Below are 12,070 nucleotides of genomic sequence, written 5' to 3' on the forward strand. Positions count from 1 at the left end.
ATATCAGCTTCATATTAAACAATTTATATATTATAATATGTATTATAATATATATATTCATATATGACTGAACCTTTATTTTAAAATGAAACTTGAGTGAGTTAGGGATGACCATAGGCATCCTCTTCACACAAAAAAGTATTTTTCCAAACATAATTTCTTCTCCCCAAAAAATCACTTATTATTTCAACATATTAGGCACAGAAAGATTAATTCCAAACTCAGAAAATAGTTATATTCTCATGTCAGTTCCAAGTTCTATTGAGCTGCTAATCAGTCAGGAAAAGTTTTAAGAATAAGCAACACAGATTCAAGAAAATAAAGTAATCTTGTGATCTGAGTCATCTGAAGTTAGAAATGTAAACCTAAAAAAAGAGCTATAGTTTTAACGCCTGCATTTTGATTATGTGGTATTTTGTTAGTGGCTGTTGTTTCCATAAATTTTCAATAATTACCAAATTGCTATTAAGATAAAACAGAATTTATTCAAATCAAAAATAGTATATTACTACTTTAAAACCATGCAAAAGTCTTTGTAACTGTGAGAATGAGATGACTTCATTACTGTCTTTATGGCATTTGTGTATGTGTGTGTGTGTATGTGAAACTTCTTTTGACAACAAAAATTTGAGGAGGGATACAAGCCCAATGTAAAGGAATATTGCTTTGAGATGTCCTATTCAGTTATTACCTAATATGTTTAGTCACAACAACTACATATGAAGGAATGTGAAACCTGTCAAAGAACACTCATGTAGAGTCAAAAGAACACTAGATTTAGAATGAAAACATCAAGGCTTACTTTGAGTCATGGTTCAGATCACAATATCACCATTAATCAATATTTGTGTGACCATGGACAAGCCATTTAATACGCTGGGCCTCAGTTACTTTATTTATAAGACTGATGGGTCAATTATGGACTTCAGTAGGATGGTAAATAACAGAAAATTTTCTGCCGTGAAGGGGAATTCAGTTTCCTAGAATTAATATTATATATATATATGTAAACCATAAAAAGAAATAATAGGATTTCTTTTTCAAAGTAAAAATGTGCTACACTGAGGCAAACTGCTCTTCAACATAGTAAACACAGAAGAAAGGGTTCTGTTATATGTGCTAGGAAGTGTTTTGGTAAAGTGAGAGTGGTTTGCATTCCTTTGATGCCATTAATGCTTTGTCCCTGAACTACTCCCAAAGTCATATACTACAATATAATTCTAAGAAGGAATTTTGCACAGAGCAGTTTCTACAATGGGAAAGTTAAATAATATTAAAGTTCTACATATCACTTATCTATTCCTGCTTCTGACACAATATAAACATAATCTGATTTCCTCTTTCACCTTTTCCCTCTTTTCTTCTTTCCTTTTTTTTTTTTTTTTAATCTTCTCCTTTCTCTTCCTTTAAGCTGGTGAAAGTTATTGATAATATTTTGTTATCCAAAAAAAACCACTGAAATTTCACCTCAAATTCATAAGTTGGGAAAGATATAAAAAATGGGAATAGTTAATATTTGCCGTGGTTGTAGAAAGCTAGACACACTAATGGGCTTTTGATTAGTATTTTAACATTCTAGAAACACTTTGTAATTATGTGAAGAAAGTGATTAAAGAGCCCATATCCTTTGACCCATCAACCCTTTTTCTAGGCATAGACCACCAGAAAGGCAATGATAATAATAATAATAATATATAATAATATATATATATATATTTTAAACTTTACATACACTAAAATATTTATAGCAGCACTTTCTGTGGTAATAAAGATAGGAAGACAAAAGAGATACTCAACAGTTAAGTAAATTGTGAGATATGATTACAATGATTTATTAATAATTGTTATTAATAAAAATATAACAATTGTTAATTATAAATAATCATTTATTATATAGTTCTCTATGTAGCACTTTGAAGTTTGCAATGAACTTCATGTTATCTCAGTAAAAAAAAATTATCAGTATGATGAATATTAAGAATAAGATGAAAGCAAATGAAGTGATGTAAAAGTGGAGTAAGCAAAGCCAAGAAAACAATATACACTATCACTACAATAATGGAAATAGAGGTTAAAAACATCCAAAATAATTGAAGTGCCAGTTTGTGAAAGTAGAATGACTACCTCAAACAAGAACTATGTGGGGGTACTTCCCCCTTCTTTGCAAAAGTAGAAAGTTATGAAGTGGAACATTACAAAGGTGAACTTTTAAAATCTGTTTTGTTTTGCTAATTTTTCCCTCTTATTTTGTCCTTTCTTTTAGTGGACAAGGGAAGCAAACATTGGGAAACTGAGGTGATAAAAGATATCAACAAATTTTATTAAAAACATATTACCAATAAAAAATAAACAAAAAAGGCAATATAATTCAGAAAGAAAACAATTTAGAAAACCAAAAGGAGCTTTTTCTTCTTCAGTCATTAATTTTTAAGTAATATGAAGCAGACATATGAGAAACACTATCATGGCAATCTCAAAGAATAAGCAGCCATTTGAAAGAATGAATAAGCAAAACACATTTTGAGAAGTTTCCCAATTACAACACTATCTAATTTCAAAATTATATTGAAAAAATAGTGAAGAAAATTTAGCCAATGGAAAGCATTTTAACTTATATAAATTATTTCTCATAAACTGTTCTAAAATTCATTTTCATTTAATCAGCTGATTCTTATTTCACATTTACAAATATTAAATATGTACCATTGGCTTGAGTATTCTGTAGATTTATTCATTACATTATTTTAAAATTTCTCTTTTGAAAAAAAAATTTACCTCGAGGCCAGGTAAAATGCATCAATGTGTTAGAGACACTTTCTTGATATCAGCTGTCATTATTGCCTTTTGCATGTTGAATTTGCTGTCACAAGCCTATTGTGTAAACTGCATAGATTTCAATCTTTACCCCAAATCTCTTAATTTCATTATTTTTTTTTCAATTTTACAATTTAAAAAAAATTAGTATTTGTATTAGTTAGTATTAACTCTGACATGGCCATCTATCAAGAAACCTATAGAGCCTTCTTCTTCTTCTCTTGGGGAATTGCTATTGAAATGTGAATAGACTTACAACTCCTCACACCCATCCATCCATTTTTATACTGAATGAACTCAGAATATCCATAAACATTTTGAAGTAATAGAAACCTAAATATTCATGCTAGGCAAACTGAGTAGTAGAACTGAATTATAATGAATCAACAGCTGTCATTTTATGACCCCAGTAACCAAATCAAAACATCAACCACTAGTTCAGATGAGATTCAAAGGTCATTCAAGAAGGCAAAGGCTCTGTTTAGTACTGCCTAAAAACCTCAAGAGAATCTTTTCATTAAAACACTCCATTGGGCTGGTGGTATTTTAGGGACAAGTTACTGTTTATTGATAAATAAGTTAGTGTTCTGATAAGGTTTTTTAGGAACAAGTTACTCTTTGTTGATTAAAAAAAAGTTCTGATAAGTTCTTATATAGATATTTACCAAATTAAGAAAACTGATCAAGTTTACAGGGAAGTCCTTAATAACAAGGGACCTGATAAGGAAAGAGCTATCTTGCTGCACCCAAATATATCCAGATATTTACTGTTCAAATACTAAATCAAGTACCTTATCTGATTATTTTTCCTCTAACAAATCTAATGGTCATTTGAAAGCACTGGGGAAAGAGAAAAAAATGTCATCTTGGATCCTTACATGGATAAAAATATTTTAGTGGGAAAAAATGTTTTTCTACAGTAGTAAAATGTTCCTCAATAATCTCCTGTAATACATTATTACTGATTGGAAACAAAAAACTCTAAAATTTGGATAATCCTTGCCTGGTGTTTTTGTTGCTCACTTAAAAGAATCCTGTCCAAATAAAGGTTCCCTTAAGAACACAGAAGACTCAGATCCATAGCCCCATATTAAAAGCATATTCCAAAAGAAACATACCAATTACCAGTCAGTACTTGTCCTATATAGTAAAAATGTCAGTGTGTGAGTACCCAGGATCAGTGATTTCTCCCAATTCAAATGTTCTTAGAGAACTCGGCCTCTCTCTTTCTCTCTCTTTGTTGATCTTAATACATAATTTGTATTGATACTTACTTTAATGCATATAATATCTCCCTCCTATTAAATAAAGTGCCCCCTCTTTTTAAAAATCATTTTTATATCTTTGAAGTACCCAAACCGAGGACAATACCTTTCCCATGGCAGGAACAGAATAAATGTTTGATTCTTTTAATGGAATTGTGTACATTTTTAGGATTTACATCATCCATTCATAATAAAGCGTTATCATTTCCCTATATCACGAAAGAATGATTCTTCAATGACAAAATAAGTTGGGGTAATATAATAAAAAATTCTATTTAGACTGACCACATATGCCCGCATGGATGAAATTTATTCAGTAAACCCTGGATGAAAAGTACCTCCTAAATGGAGTCAATTTACACAGAACCATCTGGATTGCTTTGCCATTTATTTATTTATTTATTTATTTATTTATTTATTTATTTATTTATTTATTTATTTATTTATTTTGGATGCATGTCTTTACTACCTCTAAAAGGATCTGACATGATGATCACTGTCTTAAATTTCCCAACATAGTAGAGACATATGCAGAAGGCCTAGAGAGAGAAGTTTGCTTTCTTCCTGAGAAAAGCCTTGAAATCCAGATCCTCACCTTATTTTTCAACCATAAAAAGGTTTTGTTTCCTTTAGTTTGTTTTTTTTTAATCAAGAGGTCTAAGTATCAATCACTTGACAATATGTTTTTTCTATAGCAACTTTAGTAAGGTTATAATTTCTATATTGTTTTGTAGCATGCAATAATGAATTAAGGGTACAGTCTAATATATGTATATGTATTAGGTATTACACATATTATAACATATAAATATACATATATATAATATTAATACAAATCTCATGAACTTCCCAAAAGACCAAGATTATGAAAAAAAGATATTACTATATTTAGATTCTAACTAAGATATACTAGTTTAATCCACTAGATATGAGGTCTAGTCCTATATATAATTTTGTCATAAATGACAAATATTCACTCCAAAAATCAAAAAGTGGCTCAGGACTTGTTTTGTTGTTTTGTTTTTTTCCCCCGGTTGTAAAAAGGAAAATCTCACAGAATCAATAGTTTGCTTTCAAACAAAAATCAGGTCATCTACTTCTAAAAACTCCTTCCCGTAAAATCACTTATTTTTGTGATATATGCCTAATTCAGTCAGACTTAAATGATTTGACAATTACAAATCTGATCCAATAAAGTGGCTGATTTATTTCTGATGCTATAGCTCTAGCCTCAATGTGAAATCATGGGAGAATTAAGCCTTTGAAATGTAAAGAAATCCTTTGTAGTTTTAATGAGAACCAGTTACTGATTCTGAGAGGGGATGTTGGAGCTCTTTTAGAAACCTACAGAAAGAGTCAGATAGACACTTTTTCTTATGTAAGGAAAACTCCCCAAAGCCTGTAACTTGGAATATCAGTAGGGACCCAAAGAACAGATTGTGATAGAGTGTGTGTGTGTGTGTGTGTGTGTGTGTGTGTGTGTGTGTGTGTGTGTGTATTGGTTCTGGAGTTCAAATTGCTGAGCTAGACCTTCTTTTGTACAGTCTGACTCATCACCCGAAAATGAATTATCCTTAATTTTTTTCAAAACTGTCTTCTATAAAGAGAACATAATAAAATTAAAAAGAAGGTAAACTTGGGGCAAAATCATTCTGAATGAAGACAAGCTTAAGCAATATCATTTAAAAAACACTGTTAACAAATTCTAACTAAGCTCTCAAGTTGACACTAGTAGATGAGAAAATCGTTAGCAGGGTGTTTAACTAGAGCCTAAAAATTACTTTCCTCTTTTTTAATTTTTATAACTAAAGTCTCAATTTCTTTAACAACAACAAAAAAATTAGTAGTCAATTGCTCCATGCCCTCTGATCTCCAAGGGTGACTGCCCTGACCGAAGTCTGACACTGCACCATTAATGTCAGATAAACCATTTAGTTCAAACACAATTCTTTTCTGTGCAAAAATCTGCTAGAGGTGGAAAATGTAGCAGTTTGTAAACAATAAAGAGCCATGTTTCAGACCAGACAGCTTATCTGACAGAGCAGTTCTTTCATTAAAAGCAGTGGGTGGGAGACTCGTGGACATAGTTGCATTTCCTATCACAATGCAGTAGACTGTCTTGGCCTCCATATTTAAGAGTTTAATGGGAAGGAGGGCAGACAGGATAAAAGAGCTTGGCTGACATGGATTTTCAGCTTAAACAACAAACTGAAAGGAGTAAGCCCTGGGCTCTAGCTAACTTAAATTTTAAATACTGTTTAGATTGAAAAAGCAATCTGCTCTTTTGAATATTTTTCCCCTTAGGAAATATACAACATTATTATTATTATTTAATAAGAATGCATTACTTTGCATGTGCTGTTATATTAATTTATTAAGTTATTGGTACTAAAGCACTTTATTTTTCTCATTTATTAATACATCCCTCTAAAGAAAATAAATATCCTTTTAATTAATTTGAATAATTTTAGATCATCAGAATAGTTTTAGGACTTCTCAGGGAAGCTTCTTCCAGCCTAGTTAGTGGCTCAGGCACTAGTTTGTAAGGATAATTATTTTCAAAATTTTGGCTTCTACAATCTTTAGGGTCGAGTTCATGAGTTCTAATAATTATAATTGTTTTTGCTATAACTGAAGAAACTAAATTTCTTTTTAAAAAAGTCTAACTGGAGAAATTTGTCTTTGGAAAACAAAACTTCTTTAAAAGAGAAAAATGTTATCTATCAATCATAGATACTAGTTTTCAAGAGTGTGAGATTGTACTTTATATAATAAAACATAAACTAATGAATTATCATTTAAAAATGAAAATATCTTAAAATTATATGTTTAGACACCCTATAATTAAAAATCTTTTGCTGAGGATTAAATATGGAACATCAATGTCACTTTTAAACACCAAAATTGATGTCATGAGTTAAAATGGAAATGTGAGCATTTTTCTACTTATGTTAGCTTCAAGTCTAACACCTCAATTTTTTTTTTTGATGGGTTTGGTGATGATACTGGTGTCTGGCCCATCAGTTCAATCAGAGTCCTGCTTTCAATGAAACAGAATATAGCTGGCCCAGGTCTTTAGTTCTCAGATCGAGTACTTGACAATTACACATCCACATTTTTACAGGTTGCTAGGAAAATAGCAGTCATTTTAAAGCCTTGTAAATCCATTTGTTCTTACACTGAAAATTCCCAAGTGAAATTATTCATAAGCAAAATGAGTTGCTACTTTTCCTCTACCAAGAAAAGAGTCCAAGATAATGAAAAATAAAAATAAAAAAAAGAAAATTTTAACATTTTGATTTCTTCCACTTTTAATGTTCTGGACTTCTGCTGCACTATTCCACCTACCTGTGAAAATCTAACTATTTAAATTGAAAAGTTTGCAAGATTTTGGTGTAAAAACGGGCCTTAAAATGCTAACCTAACCTAAAAACTTGCCAGTGTGCACACATTTATTGAATTCCCACATTTTCATATGTAAGAAAATGGTATATACTGGTACTGAATGTAGATTAGTCAATTAAGATACCAAATTGTATAAAATAAATGGCAAGGTCCCTAAAACCACAACATTGTATATATGTTTTCTAAGAAATTAAGTATTCATAAAATGATATATAATTTTCAAAATATATCGACTTACTTTGTATTCTGGAATTGACAAAAGGAGGAGAAAGATTGTCATGTGATCCAAGGTCCCTGCTGGTCATATGTTCATAGTGGGTCCCATCTCCGTAGTTCTATTAATAATAATAATTAAAGAACAGTATAACTTAAAAGATTTGGTTCTAAGCATGTACAAAAGTAAAGTTATTTGTACATAATGGAAATTACATTCAATTTGGGGTCAGAAGATTGCAATTCCCAACTTAATAGCAATATAACCATAAGCAATTTACTGATTTTTCTTATCTATTAAAAAAAAGACTTTGGAATTTTAGGAATGCTATTATTAGTGTCCATTTTTAAAACTCTCTCCAGATAACAAATAAAATTGAAGTTAAGCAACATCAATTTCATCCACTTGTATTATGGAGAAGCCTAGATGAAAGTGTTATAGGCAAAAAGGTGGGTTTTTTTTTCTTTTAAAAGCTTTATTTACACTGTCAAATGATCATTTTTTAGAAAGAATACAAGATGGATTTATTGTATGATGCAATATCTAATGCCAGAGTCACTTTAAATTTCTCTTAGGTTTTCATATCATTAATTGATTAATTAATTTCATGCCAGTAATTAATATGTGGTTTTGAGGAACATCAATATAATACATTTAAGTAATACTGATATTGCATAACACATATAAGCACAGGGATCATAGAGTAGATATATTTGGGGACATCCTTAATAGCTGCTATTTTCCTCTTTATTTTAATAGCCAAAATACACCCACACACCCACATACCCACCCACACATCTACAAACACTTTAGTTTGTTGAATCACTTAATTTAAATGTGTAGATTCTAATATATAGGGAGGAAAGCAGATTTTTATTTTCTTCTATCAAAGCATCTATTCTGTCTTGATATAATGCTTAAATGGATCAGAAAAAAAATTTCTTCTGTTCAGCTGATTCTGCAGAGAAGTCCAAATTAAATTTTCTTAGGGGTGTCAGTCTACATTCTTCAGTATTTTATACATATCACTGCTCTTCAAGTTTTATCAAAATCTGTAATCAAATATGTTAGCCAAAGGGGAAAATCTGCCCCAGGAGAAAAGATACCTTTCACCATTGGTGAAGGGTCTGCTTAGCTCTGGCAAAAGTGCTTAAAGTCTCCTGTGTTTTACATTTATTACAAGAAATTAGAGAGCAATGAAATTCTAAAATTTAATTCGACAAATCTGCCCGTGTGCAAAAATGTTCCATGATTTAAACTGACACAACTGAGAACCTTGGATTTTACAAACAAGAAAATGCAAATAAAATTATGACAGATTCAAAATTGTTCACTGAGATATTTTTAGGTTAGTTTCAGAGGAGTTGATAGAAATAAACTATAAAAGTCTAAATAGTTCTAAGCTGTCCATTTTTCAGACAGATGAGCAAAACTGTTCTAATACAGCCAAGGCAAAACCACAAGAAATCCAATAAATCTGAATAATCCTCATGATCAGGAGAAATGCAGTAATCTCCTACACTTACTGTAGAGGGGAATGAATTTCCTTCTTTGAGTGAAGACTGTAACACGAGGAGGAGGAGAGATTTCCTCAACCCATCCATATAACACATTAGAGTATCAAACTCGACAGCTGGTGCAAGGCTCAACAAAGTGATTGGTAAGTATAAAGACACTGCAATACTTTGAAGACTAAAGTTAGGATAAGAGTGCCAAAGGGCAGGTGGAAGTACCCACACTATTTTGAAAAATTCTGATTTTGACAATCTGACTTCTTAATGTGCCTCTGATACCAAAATAAAAACTTTCCTTAAAATAACCCCCTAAAGCAAATTACATATAAATACACCATTTTAGTATAGGTTTTTGTTTTTTCCTTGTAAGCTTATGGATTTGGTTCGTCTTATTCATATCCACAAACACACAGTGCACAAATTCTTACAAATTGATACGTATAAAATATGATGAAATATGGTTTAATAGTTTTTAATATTTTTATGAGAATATGCAATTGGGCATTTGATAAAGTCTCCTGTGCTTTCCATTTTTTTACAAGAAATTAAAGAGCAGGGAAATTCTAAAGTTTAAATCTCCAAATCTGCCTGTGTGCAAAAATATTCCATGATTTGCAGTATGCTAATATCACTAAATATTGGAGCTAAAAGGTATCTCAAAAATCATCTACTGTACTTCTCTCATTTTCGAATGAGGACCTGGGATTCAGATAATTAAGTGCATTTTTCAAGGTCAGTCACTTGGATATAAGAAACTAGCAGCAAAAATAAGACTTAAATGTGTATGCCCTAATTCACCATCCAAAGGGCTTTTCCATTAAACAATGTCTACAAATAGATAAATAATAAGAAAAAGCAAACAATGAAAAGACAACAGCATTAAACTGAGAAGGAAATTATATCATTTGAATGTGCCCATGTGCCCAATCAGGAATCAAGAATTCCAGTGGTAAAATAATAGAAGCATATTTATGAAGTAAAATCACTTTCTGTATTCATAACCATAATACAAGAGTCATAATCTCTACAGCCAATTCTTTTTGCACTGTTTCTAAGTTGTCCAGCCTACTAGTTATAATTTCCCCCAATATAAGAACCATCCTTGAATCATGCTTCTGGTCAGGAAAAGCAAGCAGGTGTCAAATTCAATAACAGGATCAGATAATATAGTAAAAGAAAAAAAAAGTCAAAGACAAACTGATCTGCTCCCAACTTAGTATGCATTTATTTCTATGAAATCAGGTATATGAAACTCATGTTACATTTATTAATTTATATATGCAGGCTGTCTGGTTGTGGGGAAAAAAAGATTAGATATACTTACCCTGGATGGACTTGGATGTCCTCCATTCCCCCAGGACCCTGAGCTAGTTCTGTCTTCTACATCTAGGGACAAGAAAAAAGTTCTTTAGGCTTTATTGCAATAATTCTTTCTTTTTGTATATGCGCTTTTAAATTAATGTTTCAAATTAATCTCCTGTTGCCTTTAATTAAGAATCAGGCACAGGGCTACTACGATGATAGTGGCTTCTGACCCAACTACTTAAATTAACTCATTTAAATTCACAGCAGAAATGAACCGGACCCTCAGGAACCAGAGGTTTGAACATAAAAAATTATATCCACCCTTCACTGTTTTATGATCCTCAATTTTTTGTACTATATTCTTAAATTTTTTTTATCAAAATCTATAACCAAATAGGCTTCTTAAACTTTCATTCTATTTTTAAGGGAAAAAAAGAAGCTGAATAAACAGAAAATATGTAAATAAATATAAATGAATCAGCTATGTCCTTTTTTAGAATGTTTAAATAATTCTTTCCTTTTACTTGAGGATCATGTACATGTATCATCAAATAGAGAGTAAAAAAAAGTCATATCTGATCTGGGATTTAATAAATATTTTCTCTTACTTTTGAACACTTGGCATTTATAAGGTATTAGGGGTACAATGATAAAGCAAAACAAAGTCCCCAGTCTCTATGGACTGTATAGTCTAGCCCAGGGAATAAAATCTATACCTTGCTAAGAATGATACAAAGTAGATAGTGATCATGCCAAAGGATAGCCATGGACAATAAAATTACTCTAAACTACCCCTTATTAAGTATTATTATTGGATAAATAGAAATAAGCTTAATGCCTCAACTGGTAGACCTGAAATGTGAAAAGCAATATGTTATTTTAAAACACATCAACATTAGAAGATTTAGTTTATATAAGAAAGAATCTCAAATTTCCTTGATTAAATATTTTTGTAGTACAAGGTTTAGCTGTTATGCTATTAATTATCACTTCATGGAAGATCATTGACAGCCATCACAAACTTTCCAAGACAGAATGGAAGAGAAGGTATGAAATTTGCTCTCATAGACATAATACCTTTTACTGTTTCCTAACATTTTAATGATACTGTTTATTCCCTGAATGTTACTACCACCACTCTTTTTATTGCTTCTTTTTTATTATCAGTAGCAGTAATCATCATGGTATAATTAATTGATGTATTTATTGAGCATAAGGTATATGGTATTTCAGTGTATCTTAAGAAGTAAACAACAACAATTCACTCTTAGGACAGGGCTTGGATTGTATTTTTTGGAAGGGTTCCTTTTACGTATATGGTAAAGAAGAAGGAGCCTTGTTACTTCAAAATATATTCCAGTTGCAAAGACATGTTTCCCCTTAGACAGTCAAAATCAGTACATTGTATGGTTCAAGGCAATAAAAAAACTAAAATTGTATCAAAGTCTGTGAGAAGACATATAGTTTTTTCTAAATTTGCTTTAAAAACAAATGACTTATTTCACTATGTTTGTGCTTTGCTGAAGTACTCAGTGAAATGATTTTTCAGGATG

General features: G+C 31.0%; 1 protein-coding gene across 6 annotated transcripts in view; it reads right to left on the reverse strand.

The window, feature by feature from the left end:
• TCF4 (transcription factor 4) overlaps positions 1-12,070 on the reverse strand; it is a 406,802-nt gene that overhangs the window by 257,479 nt on the left and 137,253 nt on the right. For all 6 annotated transcript variants that reach the window (XM_074279414.1, XM_074279413.1, XM_074279411.1 and 3 more), the window contains 2 exons: positions 10,537-10,598; positions 7,723-7,819 (listed from right to left, as the gene is read on the reverse strand). In XM_074279414.1, the coding sequence (XP_074135515.1) occupies positions 7,723-7,819; positions 10,537-10,598 (159 nt within the window). The remainder of the gene's footprint in view (positions 1-7,722; positions 7,820-10,536; positions 10,599-12,070) is intronic.

The sequence above is a fragment of the Sminthopsis crassicaudata genome, chromosome 1 (genome assembly GCF_048593235.1).
Source record: "Sminthopsis crassicaudata isolate SCR6 chromosome 1, ASM4859323v1, whole genome shotgun sequence".
NCBI lineage: Eukaryota > Metazoa > Chordata > Mammalia > Dasyuromorphia > Dasyuridae > Sminthopsis > Sminthopsis crassicaudata.